Genomic DNA, 18,607 nt, shown 5'->3' on the forward strand with positions numbered 1-18,607 from the left:
CAGTAGAAGTCAAAATACACAAGCAAATGGTGACCTAAGTGGAGCACTCCACCTACAACATATGAAAACGGCTCATGAGTCCTTTCTGAGTGGCCAAATCAATTTACCCCAGAAGGAAGATGATTGTAAAACAACATAGACCCAAAGCTTTTGTTAATAAAGAAAGGACAGCCCTATGAGGTCATGTTTTCAGTGAGAATGTACCTAGACAAGGAATTCAATTACGAAGTACGCAGGGAAAGACTTATCAGAACCAGAAGGAAAAAAACAAAAAACAAAACAAAACCCTCCACGCTCTCCAAAGAAGACACATTTATGACTATGCTTAATTTAATTCTCAAATTAAGTGAATCTGAGGTTCCCCGAGTGACAGATACAAATGAACGATACTCATAGCCGACAGTCTACTTGTGATTATGATAATAAAAGTCATCCTGAAGGTATCAGTTTGCAGTTAGTACAGATAGTCTTAGAAAGGGAAATAATAGGCTGAATGCAGGGAAGCCTGAGCTCAAGCCCTTCTTAAGTGAAGCGTGAGAAAGGGGAATCTCAAGCTGATGTACTTTGAGGGTGAGAAAGTAGGACCTGTGAATATACTGGAGGGAGCCCTCTCTGTGGGGCAGTGAAGACCCTTCCTCCTCTGCCCTCTCTCAGGTGGCACAGTGATCTCCAGTGGGTACGTGAGGCAGCAGTGGAGGAGAGGATGAAGGCAGTATGGATAAGTAGGGAATGAAAATAATTCTAGGCCAAACAGCGTGATGATGTTTAATTTCCTCATTGAAAGGTGAGTAAAGAAAGGCAGAAACAACATTCATGACATATTTCATTGGACAAGTGACATTTATTTCACAGAACAAAACAAAGCTGAGCAGTGTTCCTACAGTCAGGTCAGGAGACTGATACAGGACACTGTGACAGCCTTACGGCTGTCAAATGTACTGTAAGCAAAAACAAAGAGGTACTTTTCAGGAGAAATAAATCAGCTTTTTATTTTGCCTGTATTTTTACATGGAACGTGGTGTTTGTTTTAAAACCTTAAGCAGAATGGTGTTTAATTCCAGAACTTTGTTTTCGATGATCCTGTAATTCACACATCATTACCAAAATGATTACACTGACTAAAACAAAGACTGGTCATCTGAAATCACAATCAATTTCCTACATTCCCAACTGCATCCCATCCCTTCACCATCACCCAAGCCTGTGGTTTGTATCACTTTGACTTACTTTAATTTCCCTGGGCCTTGTCCATATCCTTTAGTCTCTAACTTCCTGTAAAAGTTCCTTAGTTTGGCTTCAAAGTCTCGCTTGTAAGGGGCAGGAGCCCGGGCATTGGCACGCTGAGTACCTAGAGCAAACCATAAAAAGAGAAGGGTCCCGGTTTGTGCAATGTCCTGATGTATCACATCACCATGTAAAAACACTGCCAGGGGGATGAGAACACAGTCAACAAGTAAAAGGAGGCAATTCTTTCAGTGGCTTTGCTTCTCACCTCTTCAAGCTGGAGGCTCTAACAGAGCTGAAGTAAAGTCTTAAGATATTTCTATGCGGCATTTTGGTTGAGAATAACAATTCTGTTTGCATAGTTACAATGTGTGACCATGTGTGTGTCAAATATGTTTCCCTCTTCAGTCCAAACTAATATGAGTCAAGCAGAGTTACTCATGTCTGATGGTAACTGTTCAGGGTGGAATATCTGCTTGCTGCTGAGATGATATCATGGCAATTATACAGGAAGTTACAATGTGAAAGTATGTGGTATATAAAGCAAGAACAGCGAGTTTCCAGACTTGCCCTATGAAAAATGTACAAAATGTCTTCTAGATAGGCACTATAACCGAAAATTACTTTAGACTTATAATTAACATACATTTTATACTGCAGGGTAAAATAATCTTGATATAAACACAGAATTCAGACATAACTGCAGAGTCACCATGTTTCCTGGCAAAGCAAAGAATAAATAATAATGCTATTTGTTACACTCCTAATATGTGCCAAGTGCTATGATCATCCACATCCGGGTGCCTCAGTGGCTCAGTTGGTTAAGCATCCGACTGGATTTCAGCTCAGGTCATAATCGCACAGTTCGTGAGACTGAGCCCCGTGTCGGGCTCTGTGCTATCAGAGCCTGCCTGGGATTTTCTCTCTCCCTCTCTCTCTCTGCCCCTCCCCCATGCGTGGGCTCAATCCCTCCCTCCCCCTCTCTCTCTCTCAAAATAAATAAATAAACATTAAGAAAAATCAAGATGTTTCATATGTCATCCAATGGTAAGTCTCATTAAAATATAAGAGTAACACAGTGTGTTCCTCTTTTCGTAGAAAAATCTAGCTTTGTGCCACAGAGTGACTAACCAACAAGCTGGGACACAAAATTGATGATAAATATGGGAATCAGACGCAGAGCCATGACAAAAAATGCTGAACATTTCCATGAACTATTTCACAACACAACGAAAGGAACCAGAAAACAAAAATTGTGGAGTCTTGTGCAAGACATGCCATACAAACTCATTAAATATTTCTTTAATGAGTCAACTAAGTGATTACTATCCATTGCTAATACTATGTTAAGTTCAGCAACGTATGTACAGATGAGGAAGGTGGGGTTGCTGAAGTAGATATTTTGGTTAGGAAGACAGAAATAAAACACATCAGTTAGATAAATAATTAAGTCCTAAACCATGTGGTCAACAAACTATAAAGCATAGGAGACAAAACTATAGCCTTGGGGCTGTACCCAGCCCTAATGACCTATTTTGCTTGGCATATAATTGTTTTTAAAGATTTAAATTAACTACCAACATTTAAATATTAGGAGATTTCAAGTAAAAAAAAACAAACCAGAAAACAGCTTTTCTCTTGAAAATTATTGGGGAACTCTTTCAACAACTGGCCTGCATTTTCCTTCAGGCCAAGGTGGCCAGCTGCTCCATTAAATGAAGACTGTGCCACAGCCGTTCAATGATCTTGATTGCCTGGCTCCCCCCAGTATTTGCATTTGGGATCAGTGTTACAGAAAAGTGATAGTAAGGGAGGGTAAGCAGAGATCAAGATGGAAAAGATCACCAAAAGGAGGCTTTATTGGAGCCAGGCCTCGTAAACACAAGAGAATCTATATCTTACGCTGGGGCAGGGCAGCGAGAGCTGGGAGAAGCCCCACATGCATGTTTGAAAGATGATCGAGGAGACCCTACTAACTCAGGGCACAGGGGAGTGTGCAGAGTAACTGGGACATTTAATCAGATAGTTGGAGCCAAATTATGTGAGGAAATTTTTAAAAACGTAGCTGAGGGGTTTGGGCAGGATGCAGTGAGCAGTGGGAGGACTTTAGAGATTTCTGAGCTAGGGAGGAACATAACACATGGTGTATTTTTTTTTAACGTTTATGTATTTATTATGAGCGAGTGGGGGAGGGGCAGAGAGAGAGGGGGAGAGAGAGAGAATCTCAAGCAGGCTCAGTGCTGTCAGCACAGAGCCCCACGTGGGGCTCAATCTCACGAACGATGAGGTCGTGACCTGAGCCAAAGTCAAGAGTTGGACGCTTAACTGACTGAGGCACCCAGGCGCCCCAACACATGGTGGTTTTTCAGCAACGGTTTTCAGAATGTGTTGAGTAGATTCAGGGTGGGAAGGAGGGGAGGAATCCAAAGGGAGGGGACCCAGTTAGGAGTCACTGCAGCCATGGAGGCCTGAGGGCAGTGTGGTGACTCACTGAAACGTTTACAGTGTAAAATAAGAATTGCCAACAGATAGTAAGGAAGAAAAATAGGAAGCTCTGATGGTAACACGGTCAAGTTTTTAAACAATAAGAGTAACTGTCGTTTGTTAAGTGCCTGCTATGCATTAGAAACCACGCACTTTACAGAGAGGATCTTGGGAAACACAAATTTATGAAGCAGACATTATTATTATCACCATCATCACCACTTTGTAACTAAGGAAACTGAAGTCATATGCCAGTGAATGGTAGGTTTGGGATTTGAGCCAGGTCCATCTGACGCTAAAAGAAGTATGGAAAATGCTAGTAGACAGAGGCACATGAAGCTTTATACATGTTGTGCTGGAGACGAGAGCTGTTCAGGGTGGTATCCTCCATAGGCACTTGAAAACGCAGTACTGGATTTCCGGCGGGAGACCAGGCCCACACCCGTGCATTAAATGAGTTCGTGTACATAAGGCACTTTCTGAGGTTCCTTTGCGTAGGTGTTAGCTGTTACTGATATTATCTGCATAGAAGTAAATACTAAAGACATGGGGAAATGTGTTAGGGTGTTAAGAATGGATTTTTTAAAAATATTTTATTCTTAAGTAATCTCTATACCCAACATGGGACTCCTACCTACAACTCTGAGAACAAGAGTCACATGCTCCACCGACTTAGCCAGCCAGGCATCCCAAAAATGGATTTAAAAAAAAAATTTTTTTTAACGTTTATTTATTTTTGAGACAGAGAGAGACAGAGCATGAATGGGGGAGGGTCAGAGAGAGAGAGGGAGACATAGAATCCGAAACAGGCTCCAGGCTTCGCGCTGTCAGCACAGAGCCCGACGCGGGGCTTGAACTCACAGACAGCGAGATCACGACCTGAGCCGAAGTCGGACGCTCAACCGACTGAGCCACCCAGGCGCCCCAAGAGTGGATTTTTAATAGAATTGGCTATCGATCAATGATTTGCCCACAGGTCCGTTGGCATGTTTATGAATCTTTTAGCCAGAGAGCTAAGAACTGTGTCATAAAGGAAACAAATAAACTTGACCTTAAAAGCTCAAGGATACAGGTGAGGCTCCTCAGCAGTGCTTCTCAATCCTGACTGCATGTTGGAATCACTCAAGAAGCTTAAAAAAATCCCAATGTTCAGGCCACACCCAAGGCACGTTATATCAGAATCTGTGCGGCAGGACCCAGGCATAAGTGTTTTATGCAGACTCCAATTGTGCAGCCAAGGTTGAGACCCATTATCCCCTACAGGAAGGTCAAATGTAACCAATGAAACATCTGGGCAATATCCAGAGACCAACACAGAGGCAGTGCTTCCTGTGTATCTGAAAGGCACCGTTTGCAACATGAAGGAACATGATCTCCACCAGCTTAAGGCTGCTCTCTTGCATGGCTGGGGGACAGGGCAGTGTAGCACAGGGCCATTCAGGGATGGCATCATAAGGCTGTTGGTGCTGCAGTCTGAGAAACTGTAAGTTAGTAAACCCAGACAGTTCAGAAAGCAGCCATCATGAATCAGCTTTCAAGAACACAATCATTAATAGGGAAGAGGAAAAAGAAAAACAAAAGACTGAATAAAAATCTTTCAGGACTCAAAAGAAACATGATTCTAAAGTTGGTTGCTTGAAATAAAAGCACACATACTATTGCTGTATAATTTGAGACATTTAAAAGGATGTGGGAAATGCCATAATGCATTCCATCAATATCAATATGGACACTTAATAAAAATTAGCTCTGACTCCACTTACGCTCAGGTAAAGAGATTCAATTACAGAGACCCTGGAGACAGAAATTGTTAAATGCAAAAATTCTTTTGCTTAATAGTTCTATTATGAAAAAAAATCATTTATACATTACTTCATGGTTTAAAAATTACAATAAATTATGCTCCTGGCCCTTGTCAAGTTCTTAATGCAAGTCATGTGTCACTGCCAAGAAATTCCAGGGCAGGAACGATGTTACTTCCACTTTAGAAATAAAAAATGATCTTGGAAGACTGAGTTAATAGAATTGTATGGGAACCATAACTGCCAGTAAAGTTCTAGGATACAATACTCCTATAGAGAGTAACTTTATGGTCTTTATGGTCTTAAAAAATAAAATCGGATACAAAAAAAAAACAATGTATTTAGGAACTGATCAAATACATGACTGACTTCATGGATAGGCAGCATTATGTTAATTATTTGCAGGAACAAATTTCAGTAACAGATATTAGTTTTTTTTTCTTTATCATTGCTAGGCAGACCTAAAGTACTTCTATAAAGTATGATACTATTTCCATTTATCATTACAAAATTGCTTAATCATGTACAAATGAAAGAATTCTACCTGACAAAATACTTCAGGTGATAGCATTAGTATTTTGGCATCAAACCGCTAGGAAGTCTGGGTCTTTTGGATTCCAGGTGTGCCAGGATCCCAGATTGCTTTGATGACTAGCACTCACCATGCACTGGATGGGATGGGGCTTGGTCTAATCCAGCTTGGCTCTGGGTGTGTACTGGAATGGATCAATAGTCCATTTCTTTCCTGGCTCACCTTCTAAAAAAAGTCTCTATGACTTTTTAAAAAATTTATTATTATTATTATTATCATTATCATCATCATTATTTTACAATTCCTTGTTAGTGAATGAGAACAAACCATCAAGCGTTACAATAATTTCTGGAAAACTCCACCTTCTGGAACATGGCTCAACAATGACAATTAACATGAAAAAACATCTCCAAATGGCTGCCACAAAGCAGAAGCACTGAAGTCCTTGCATTTTTGCTTTACTGTCTAAGAGCAATAAAAGGCCCTAGATCACTGTTTTGAGTTTGCTGGTGCTTTGTATTTACACACTATTTTTAAAAACCAACCTGATAAGCTGATTTTTTAATCCTTGAAAATCAGAAGCTATTTATTTATTTATTTATTTAAAAAGTTATTCATTTATTTTGAGAGAGAGAGAGAGCGCAAATGGGAGCGGGGCAGAGAGAGGGGGAAGAGAGAATCCTAAGCAGATTCTGCATTGTCAGCACGGAGCCCAATGTGGGGCTCAAGATCATGACCTGAGCCGAAGTGGGATGCTTAACTGACTGAGCCACCCATGTACTCCAGAAGAAATTTATGAAAAGGCAAAGCTGTAGGGAATGCCAGTAACAGGTATTCTCTTACAGCATTAGGGGTTGGGGACAGGAGAGACTAATAACAATAGAACAAACATAAAAACACCCATATATTGTGACAGAGACCATATTTGGCTTTCCTTCAGTCTCTGGAATCACAACTCCTCTGTCTCCACCCATCCAAGGACCATCCTTTGTCTGTAGTGTTTGGTTCCTAGTACATCTTTGTAGGGCTGAGCAAAGAGAAAGAATACTTCCTAAAAACAAGTACAGTTGACCCCTGAACAACACAGATTTATAACTGGATCCACTTATATGTGGATTTTTTTCAATAAATACAGTACAGAACTGTAGTATTTTCTCTTCCTTATGATTTTCTTAATAACATTTTCTTTTTTCTAGCTTACTTTAGCATAAGAATGTAGGACATAATACATACAGCATATAAACTACGTGTTAACTGACTGTATGTTATGGGTAAGACTTCCTGGAAACAGTAGGCTATTAGTAGTTAAGTTTTGGGGGAAGTCAAAGTCATATGCAGATTTTTTTACCTCACAGCGGGGTCAGTGCCTGGAGCCCACAGAGTTCAAAGGCATAAAGCTACTTCAGGCTGTGGGCAAGATGGAGGAAGAATGGAAAGAAGGGAGGAAAAGAGAGAAAGAAAGAGAAAAGAGCAGGAGATAAATAGCAGCCAAGATGCTAAGACTCCTGGAGGGAGAGAGAGAGGAAAAGAGGGTCCTAGTGCAGCGGGGGTGGGGGGGAGGCGGGGAATAACTCCCTCTCAAAGCCATGCCTTCAAGACAACCTTCAGCAAAGAACCACCGTGGCTCTTCAGAGCTCTCTGGTCTGTTTGTGTTGAGTGTGACCTGGCCTAGCTTCCAGACAGTCCGGTTTTAGTCAAGTAATAACAGCTCTGTACGATGATGCCCCTGAATCACGAAATATCCTCCATGTACTGGATATGGGGAAGCAGAAAGAAATACAAAGTATTTATGAAAGAGTTTCAGCAAATGGTGGGTTAAACAAATTCTCTGACACTTAATCATAACTTTGGTTACGTGGAAAATTTACATAAGTGAGCACATCTTCAATAATATTAGATAGATTAGGTGTTATTGAATTTAAATTCCTAGAAATGTAGAGTTACAAAAGGTCCTTAAATAAACTTCTGGGTCCCATATTTGGCATAATGAACTATATGGTGTTTGGAAAGATTTTTCCCTTCTGGCATAGCTAAGGTCGGGACTGGCATTATAACGGTCCTAGAAAAACAAACCTTCACATTCCGAAATTTTGACAAATTGTAGGTGAGCACTCTAACAGCTGCAAAAAGCAGCGAGTCAAAGTTTCCGAAGACCCTCTCTCTTCTGCACTTGAAAAGACATGTAAATATGCTCAAAATGAGGAAAAGTGTGGAAAGTTTACCAGATCCCGAGGCGTTCTGAAAGAAGATCATTCAAATTTAGTATTGTCATAATTTTCAGAATATTATCCTCATACTAAAAGAGATGAAATTCTAGTCACAAGAAGGACGAAGAGACCGCTTAAAAAAAATCTGTTTGAAATGTGTTTCACAAAAAAACTTCAGGAAAGTGGTAGAAGGAGAGGCTATTTTACTCAAAAAGTCAGAAGATTCCTCCACAGGGTAAATGAGGCTAGCTAGTCTTGGCCTTGCAATATCATGTGGAATTAGTTACAGTACTGTCCACTGATACCAGGCAGTTCATCCCAATTTCAAGATCAAATGAAGCCCCCTGAAACTGAGTAGGCCAAAAATGTGGAGATGATTCTCCCTGAAAATTAAAACCACCACAAACACTGCTAGCAATTTAGATATATTTGGGTTCCGTATCTTTGGAAATCGTTTGACTCAAACTGTGCTTCCAGAATGCATCTTTACCACCACCATGGATGACTCGTGTACATTTGTGACGCTAAATGAAAAGGAGCGAAGTCAGTCACCATTTAGAATGTTCATACGGTCTCAAAGAATGCCCAGCCAGTCTCCAAGAGAACATGCCTCTGCAGGGATCGGGAAGGGACAGAATCTGTTGATCCACCTTTTTCTTGGGGAGGATGGGCTGAAGAAAAGCCCTTGGGAAGGAGAGCCTTGACTGGAATGAGCAATAATCCATACAGCTTTTCTTTTCTCTTTTCTTTTCCTTTCTTTTTTCTTTTCTTTTCTTTTCTTTTCTTTTCTTTTCTTTTCTTTTCCTTTCCTTTCTTTTCTTTTTTCTTTTCCTTTCTTTTCTTTTCTTTTTCATTTATAAATGTTTATTTATTTTTGAGAGAGAGAGAGAGAGAAAGACAGAGTGCGTGTGTGTTAAGGAGAGTGTGCACATGAGTGGGGGAGGGGCAGAGAGAGAATCCCAAGCAGGCACTGTCAGTGTAGCGCAGCCCGATGCAGGACTCCATCTCACGACGGTGACATCATGACCTGAGCCTAAATCAGGAGTCGGATGCTTAACCCACTGAGCCACCCAGACGCCCCACACCTTCATTTCTTTAACCACAAAGCATCAGGTAAAGGGACGACCCATTTAAACTCCATCATAATTCCTAGCTAAGATAAAGACCAGTCAGAACAATTAAATACCTAGGCAGCTAGCTGTGCAAATCAGGGAGAAATGAATTCATATTTCCCAGTTACTAATGGTTTAAACATGGACAAACTACACTTCTCAGGATCAGATTTCCAGAAAGAAAGCAAAAGGGGATAAATTACCAGTTATCGGATAATTGTTATGTTGCAGGCACCAGACAAGGTGTTCTCCTCCAAGTAACCATGGGAGGTGTTTGCTATTATTCCCATTTTATAGAAAAATAAAGTCAAGTTCAGGGAAGGAAGTAAACTGTCCAAAGTCACACACAGTAATGATTGAGGCCAGCTATACATTCCATCGATTGTTCCCCTACACCTTTAAACTTACTTGAAGTGTCAGATACTTATTTCTTCTCATCCTGGATCATCAAAATAGGTGACCCTACTTTGTTCCAAAGTTGGCCTTCACTTTTGTCTCCAGCATCCTGCCTTCCCATGGGTCTCTTGTATGATCGCTGCTCCAATAAACTAGTTTCCTTCCACCCACATCTTCTGACCTCTGCACACACACGTGCTCAACTTCTCCATCCTAAAACCTCTTCCTTAACCCATCTTCTCCTTCTAAGTACTGTCCTATTTTCCTTTTTTCTTACCCACCTACTTCATGAAAGAATATTCTACACTCTTGGTTTCTCCTTTACATCCTATATCATTCTGCAACTGGCCACAGTAGAGTTTATAACCTCTCATGTCATAGAAATTGCTCTGGCGAAGGACATTTATAACTTCATGACTTTCAAATCCAATGGCCTCTTCTCAGGCCTTATCCTTCTTGAATGCTTTGAGGATTTGGCCACACTCTCTATTCCTTGAAGCCTGGCTTTCCTGAAAAGACTTTCCTAATTCTCTTCCAAAATCCATTGGCTCTCTTTCCTTCATTTGCTCCTCCATCTCAGCCCATCCCTTAAATACTGGAGTTCCTCAATGTTACCATCCTCTGGTTTCTCTTCTTTCCATGAGCTTGTCCTCCTTAGTTCCTCTAATTTGCCTTGGGCTTCAACTGCCACCAGCATATGTATATGCCTGGCCACCAACCTCTCCTGAGCTCCACGATTATCTTTTCCAGACATCTTTGGTATCTCTAGTTGGATGGCTCAGAGATTCCTCAACAAACCATGTCCAAAACTAAACTCATCTAACCTCTCCCTTCCAGTCTAATCTTTTTCCTTTCCTTGGCCAATAGTTTGCCATCTGCCTAGTAGTCTCGGTGGTGGAGACTCAAAGTCCTCGTGTCTAGATCTCCTACATATCCTTTGAACTAATTTCTGTTTCTCCATCACCTCTAATCCAGCCCTTTAGCAGGTCACCCGGGTTAATGCAACAGCCTCCCAAGTGGTTTCTTAGACTCCATTCTCTTGTTTTCTTTTAAATGTTTGTTTGTTTATCTATCTATTTTTTGAGAGAGAGACAGAGCGTAAGCAGAGGAGGGGCAGAGAGAGAGGGAGACAGAATCTGAAGCGGGCTCCAGGCACTGAGCTGTCAGCACAGAGCCCGACACGGGTCTCAAATCCACAAGCCATGAGATCATGACTGGAGCCGAAGTCAGATGCTTAACCGACTGAGCCACCCAGGCACCCTACCATTCTCTTGTCTTCTAATCCAGCCTCCAAATTGCTACCAAACTGATCTTTGTATAACAGGATATTCCTCTGTTTATAAATTTTCAGTCGCTCCATATGGACTACAAAATAAAGCTTCAATGACCAACTAGCCCTGGCCTATCTTTCCAACCTGAGCTTTGAGAACTTGCTCTTACTTGTATCTGTTAATGGCTTAAACTACTTCCATGCTTCTGAGACTCAGCTTATGCTCCTCATTCACCCAGAACACCTTCCTTCCTTTGGCTCGCCTTCATCACCCTTCAAGGCTCGCTCATACCTGTTGTCTTCATCTTTCCCCAAACACCCGCTCCCAGTCTTGAAGGAAAAAACCATTCCCGTATCTGTGTTCCCAAACTTCTCTTCATTACATAACTAACCACAGGGCTTTACAGAGTTATTTGTGGACTCAGTGCCCCACCACCAATCCTTCAAAGGCTGAGATGGTATTATTCATCTTTGTAGCACCAGAGTCTAATTCCTTGCTTGGATCATAGTTGGATGCTCAATAAATCTGTGTTAAAGAACAAATTAATAGACCTTTTCCTGTTTGTGGTATTCAATTAGGCAGTAGCTTCATTATCATAGGATTTATGAAAACATGTCATATATCAAAGACCATAGAGTAGCTTCTAGGGACACATATGGAGGTTGTATTTCTATTAAAACAGTTTTAAATTCTGATAGCTATTAAAGTGTAAACAATACATGGCCTATAATAAAAATAAATACAGCTGATGTTCTGTCAACATGATGACTACTTTCCTTTAAAAAACTCATTTCCTAAACTGCATTTTCTACCATCCATTCATCCATACATCCATTTACTGCTTAATTCATACCATACCTCTTTCAAAAAAGAATCTGAACTTAAAAATTTTAGTTTGTTGGGAGCCTGGATAGCTCAGTTGGTTAAGCTTCTGACTCTTGATCTCGGCTCAGGTCATGATCTTTTTCTGCCCCTCCCCTGCTTGTGTGTGCGCTTTCTCTCTCAAAGTAAATGAATAAACTTAAAAATTTTAGTTTATTTTCTCTAGCAATATGTTCTATCTACCCATGTGTCTCTAGTCTTCCTATCTAATGCAGTTAGTGATTATTGCAGGAAAAAACTATCCAAGTCCATTCAACTAATTTTAATCCTGTATTATTTCTTGAAAGTAGAGATTTCTTTTTTATTAGAATAAGATTTCTAACTAGGACGTTTTAAATCCCAAAGCTAACATAACACTTTGTGTCCTGATATGTTCCAATATATATTAGGCACTACATGATATAATGAAAAGTAAATCCTGTATCTGAGTATATCATACTGCTAACATTTATCCTCCTATTTCGGAATGTCATTATTTTCCTGTCAAAATGAATTGCCATGGAAACAAGCCGTGGCACACAATGTGCATTTGTGCTAACACTAAAGATACGCCCAAAGTGTTCCCTTACTGTCCTTTACAAAGGGCAGAAGGTCTGACTTTAGGGTACACTTCTCAGAGGATTCACCATGAGCAGCAGGTGGGACTCACCTGGCGAGTTCTGGGGAGAGGACACGGGGGAGCCACGTGGGGACTGACAGTAGCTGGGGTGAAGTAAGGCATGTGGAGGCACATAAGACATTATCTCTTCTTCAAATAAACTGGGGAAAGACAAGAAACAAAATGCATACTTTAGCCAAATAGGTGGGGAGAAGCCTCATTCCACATGAGTAAGACAGTCAATTTCTCACTCTGAGGTCCAGTTCACATTCCAGAGGGAGCGCTTGTCCTCCTCCTGTAGGTAATTCTTGGGACAAATAGCCGTCTGTTGCAACTTCTGTGAAACCTGTGATTATTTGCCTATTTTCCTACCAACTTAGGACAAGATTTTTTTCCTTTTTTTCAAGTTTTTATTTAAATTCTAGTTAGTTACCATGCAGTGCAATATTAGTTTCAGGTGTAGAATTTAGTGATTCATCACTTACATGTAATACCCAGTGCCCATCATAACAAGTACCCTTAATCCCCATCACCTATTTGGCCCATCCCTGCCCACCTCCCTCCAGCAACCCTCAGTTTGTTCTCTATAGTTAAGAGTCTGTTTTCCAGTTTGCCTCTCTTTTTTCCCATGTTCATCTGTTTTGTTTCTTAAATTCCATACACGAGTACAATCATATAGTGTTTGTCTTTCCCTAGAACAACTATTTGTTGTTCCCCTAGATTTCTATTTTGCCACTTTAATATGTGAGTCTGAATTTCCATGTTTGCTTGATCACAGTACCTAGGTTTTTAGATTTAAGAATAAGATTCAAACACAGCAGACAATGTTTATTGAGAACTCATAACAGAAGCTCAGAATATATTCTCTACCTTCATTCTAAAAAATATACAACCGGGTCTCAATGTGCAAAGGGTTCAGGATTTAACTGGACAATTAAAAGCCAAATAAAACAAAACACCTCCTAAATAATTACAACTCCTAAATAACTAGCTCCCTTATTTACTCGGGCTTCACAATGTTTTTTAAATGTGAGGATTTTGATTTTAGATTATTCAGTCCAGTGTCTTTTGTCTCCCTATTGAAATTTTTCTTTCTAGGACTCTCCTAAAAGATATTAACCAGGGACATGAGATCTTAGAATGACAGACTTTTCATTAAATATTCTGATAAAAATACTACCAACTGCACTAAGCTCTTGACAGTTGATGAAGTAGAATTAAAATAATAATAAAAGTAAGAGCCCTGGTGTTTTTTAATTAAGAGGTAGAAGCAGGTTTTCCTCCCACTTGGCCAAATCTAGAAACCTGTTACCTGTTTTCAGAAAACACTCAGAAAAAAAGGAGCACCAGTTGAATCACCCAGAGATTAAGGAAAAGACTCTCAAGGGTTATAAGCACTGGTTCTCAACTGAGGCAGTTTTGCACTCCTCTCATAGCATTTGGGGACTTTGGGCAATGTCGGAGGACATTTTTGGTTGTCATAATTGGGAAAGGGTACGTTTTTGGTATCTAGTGGGCAGAGGCCAGCATGCTGATAAACATCTTGTAAAACACAGAATAGTTCCTTGCAACAAAGGTGTATCCAGACCAAAATGGCAATACTTTTGAGGCTGAGAAATCCAGGGTTATAGCAACACAATAACAACTTGATGATTCATGTGCTGGTTCTTCATTCACATGCACACGTCTGCCACGCTGCTGTAGCAAATTTTTAGACATGATATTATTTTTTAAAGCCATCTTTCCACTTTTAAACTACAAAAGTCAAAAGTTTTGGAAACAGAAGCAGGAATTAATCATATGTATAGTACCAAATTGAGCCCCGAAAAGGTCCTTTTTCTTTGTCAATAAATCAATGACCATTGAAATAATGTGAATTTTAAATTAATTGAAGGGAAAGTCCCATGTAACAGTTGATCCCACAAAGGTCGGTAAACCTATAACTAGATTAACTGAAGAGCAAGAATTAACACATTCTCCTCGGATACCTATACCTGTGTCCTTTTGCTCCATTTATCATTTCCTTTAAATACAATCAATACTTTGATATCTTTTATATTGATAGAAATATTTTTATTAGAAAATTTAATACATAAGAGATAGAGAGTAATATAAAAACACTTGAGAGATATCATCCAGGATTCACAAATGTTATCACTATTATTTTTGCTTCAGACAAACACACATGCATACTTACAGACCTTTATAAATCTGCATATACATGTATGTATAATCTGTATGTGTATAGTGTGTAAGTGAAGCCCCTCTTGTCCTCCTCTATCAGGACTTTAACAAGGTATCCTCCTTCCATAGTTTTATATTTATAACATATATCCATAGATGAATATAGTTTTGCCTTATGCACTGCTAAAAAACTACATAAGGGCTATGTAAGTATATAACATTCTTGAACTTATGTCGACACATAAGTATCTAGTTTATGACTTTTACCTGCTATGCAGGAGTCCATTCTATGAACAAATCAATTTCTTTACCTGTCTCTTTTAACAAACATTTAATTTTTTTCAACTTTGTGCTTTTATCAGTAACGGTGCAATGAGGATCCTGTGTTTCTTGCCCCATGAACCTGGAAGAATTTCTTAGTATAAATATGGTATGTATCTAAGAACAGAATTGCTCTGTCGTAACACGTATGCCTTTTTAACTATACAAGGCATTGTCAAATTGTACTCTGAAAAAGTTGCAGAAATTGTAATCCCACCAAGTCCAGACAGTAGTAGAGTCCCTAAATCTCACCTTATATATTATCCCACTTTTTGATTTTTTTTAATCCGATGGTGTGAAATACTATTTCATTACTGGAAATTGCATTTTATGATTGCTAGCATCTTTCTGTAAGTTTACTGGCTATTCTTACTTCAATTTTATGACATGCCTTTGTATACCCTCTGCCCATTTTTCTCTTGGGCTCTTTTCTTCTAAATTGATTTAAAGGCACTCTTTGTGCATTCATAATATCTTTGTTTTATGTGTTGTGAATATATTCTTTCAGGGTGTTACCTTTCATTATGCCTTATATATGGTATCCTTCATTATATAAAATTTAAAATTCTAATGCAGCTAAATTTATCAATCTGATAGAAGTACATTTTTTATAAGAGTTGAATGAATGAAAGAATATATGGAATAGAATAATCATTAACAAATGCAGCAAGGTCGTTTACAAATTCCTGAGTTTTAGAACAGCTATTTTGGAAAATAACCTTACATGGGCTTATTTTGAATTGAATAATTTCCTAGAACTACGGCATGTCTACACTGCGGCTTGCCGATAATCAAGTCCATTTGTATGAGGAGTGATTTTCCTTTTTAAGAAATAGACACAATACAAAAATAGACACAGAGTCTTTCACTACATGTGCAACTAGCCCATTGCTGGAGTTTATAGTCACTGATTCAAACTACTCAAACTCCAAAGTAAAATGAAAAATAAAGAACTGAGGATATCTGAAAATGTTTTAGTAACTATTAAACATTATTTAAGTAGACACATGTAATAATTGTGTCACCATTTGTACAATTATTAAAATAATAAATTACATTTGATCATCTAAATGAAATAACTCTAGAATTGAATACATCATTTGCATGTAATTATAGAACAATTATTTAATAAGTGAATGTCTCATGCTTCTCCAAAGACCCATTAACTTCAAAGAACATGCTTATTTTCCAAATGGGGGAAAGTGTAGCCTTGCTCTTAATATGTGTTTATATATGTATGTATATACGTGTGTGTGTATGTAGATATATATATATGTATATATAAACATACATAAAACATACATGTACATCAGTTTTCAAATATTTTAAAATTCAACCACATAACACATAGAAACTCATGCAAACAGCAGTGTTTATTAAAGTACAAATATTCTAAGCTATATTGTAACTTAAAATATTTAGGACTATACCATCTAAAGATTATTTAACTAAGACAAGGTGAATAATAATCATGATTTCTGTTTTGTAATCATTTTTGTTTCTACTAATTCCAAAAGCAGAATTCTTTAGCGTAAATTAAAAGCTTTAGATGTCTAGAATGAAGCGAAGAGTGTCATATCCTAGTCAGAATTTTGTAACAAAACTATTTTATCACCAACTAAACTATGGTAGAAACATCATGCCACATACTAATTGACCAACAGTCTGTTTTCAGAACTAGCTCATTCTGGCAGAGTCACAGTCATCTCTCAGACTGAGAAGCGACCCTGCCTCCCAACAGGTCTTGTTGAGAATCAGGTAAGGTGAAGTCTCTGGGGGACATGATTTGAATTATGCTCCAACTATCCAGTAAAGGAAAACAATTTTTTGACTTCAGTTTTACAAATAGGGCAACTACCACGTAGGCAGTTAGAAATGGTTAGGGTGTAGATCATCATGAATATCACAAAGGAGATCGTTAGTTAGCACTTTGGGATAAATAAAACACTGTGTGGTTGGTTCAGCATGATTTTCCCTTTAATTCTTTGGAAGTTACAGTGGTGAGTGTCTCGACTATTGGGTAGAGCAAGGTGTTATTTTACTCTAGCCTCCTACATTTGTGGGATAATATTAAAAATGAAAACTCTTATGAAAACTTGCCAGTTTCCCTTCTAAACTCTCTAAAATTTAAAACCAAAGCTGATCTAACCATCAGGAAAGAAAATACAATAGGTTAATTTTTATTTTTTTTTAACGTTTATTTATTTTTGAGACAGAGAGAGACAGAGTATGAATGGGGGAGGGTCAGAGAGAGAGGGAGACACAGAATCCGAAACAGGCTCCAGGCTCCGAACTGTCAGCACAGGGCCCGACGTGGGGCTCGAACTCATGGACCGGGAGATCATGGCCTGAGCTGAAGTCGGGCGCTTAACCGACTGAGCCACCCAGGAGCCCCACAATTGGTTAATTTTTTGAAGGGCCATCAAGTTGGCAGTGAGTACCAGTCACCAAATTGCAACTTTCTGATCTAACTTCCAAAACCTAAACTCTCAAAATCACTTTAAAAAATCAGGACAAATCAGAAAAAGGAGAAAAGCATACTTTGAGGGGAAAAAAAATTGAAAGAAAATATAAATTCAACCTCTCTTCTACTCCAAAGGGGTAAAGCCCTGTATACCCTTCTGTTCCGTTCTGTGAGTGGACATTTTATCCATCGGCCTCTACTAACCTTGCCCTTCTCCAGCACCACCTCATTTATCACCAGGGTAAAAGAATATATATCAAACAGATCTTAGGATAAGAAATGCAATCTGAAATGAATTATCACTAAACCAGCATGCTACATTTTCAACATGAGTATTCCACAAGCCTTTGAAAATAATGGAGACATTCTTAGGCTACAAATACTGGCATATTATTTTCTAAAATGCTCCATAGTATCTGATGACAGAAAGACTTTCTACTTCAAAAGCTGGTTACCTACCTCAGCAACATGACAAGGTCTGCATCACTTGAAAGACGCACCAATCCTGGGGTCCCTTCAGTTCGGATAAATTGGATCTTCTCCCTATGCAAGCAAAGAAACAGCTCAAAACATATGTGGTAGGCTTTTGAAACAAAACTGAGTGACTTAGGTACCATTTAAAAAATAGTAGCCACAACACACACACACACACACACACACACACACACACACACAATGTTATACAAACATATACAAATATTTATGTTATATGTTATGTAAACATATATATATAAGTATTATATATGTAAAACATTTATATATACAGTATCTATCATGTGGTATCTAATGCATAAGACGGGAATCCACATCCAAGAGAGACATCGCCCTTGCTTTCAAGGAGGACCCAGTGAGCATCAACATCACCACGTCCTAATGCTGGAAAAAGCTTCCTTTATTGCTTTCATTCATTATGCTGCCTATGTACTATTAGAGGTAGTGGTACCATCCAACCCAGTCTTTGCTTTGAGTTAAAGCCTGCTGTGGGCTTGAATCTGAGCAACTGTCTAGATCATTCAGGGTAATTCCCTGTTATTCCGAAAAGCGCGCACGTGTGTGTAGGGATATTCATCTATTTTCCTGGGGGTATACCTCTAAATTATGTGTGATGAGCACATTCTTACTTGGAGACA

The 18,607-nt window shown here is 39.0% G+C and overlaps 1 protein-coding gene across 5 annotated transcripts in view; it reads right to left on the reverse strand.

Moving 5' to 3' along the window:
* The window catches only part of HECW2 (HECT, C2 and WW domain containing E3 ubiquitin protein ligase 2), a 369,305-nt gene that overhangs the window by 43,996 nt on the left and 306,702 nt on the right, over nucleotides 1-18,607 (reverse strand). For all 5 annotated transcript variants that reach the window (XM_027054227.2, XM_027054211.2, XM_027054201.2 and 2 more), the window contains 3 exons: nucleotides 17,937-18,020; nucleotides 12,560-12,669; nucleotides 1,228-1,348 (listed from right to left, as the gene is read on the reverse strand). In XM_027054227.2, the coding sequence (XP_026910028.1) occupies nucleotides 1,228-1,348; nucleotides 12,560-12,669; nucleotides 17,937-18,020 (315 nt within the window). The remainder of the gene's footprint in view (nucleotides 1-1,227; nucleotides 1,349-12,559; nucleotides 12,670-17,936; nucleotides 18,021-18,607) is intronic.

The sequence above is a fragment of the Acinonyx jubatus genome, chromosome C1, assembly GCF_027475565.1.
Source record: "Acinonyx jubatus isolate Ajub_Pintada_27869175 chromosome C1, VMU_Ajub_asm_v1.0, whole genome shotgun sequence".
Lineage (NCBI taxonomy): Eukaryota > Metazoa > Chordata > Mammalia > Carnivora > Felidae > Acinonyx > Acinonyx jubatus.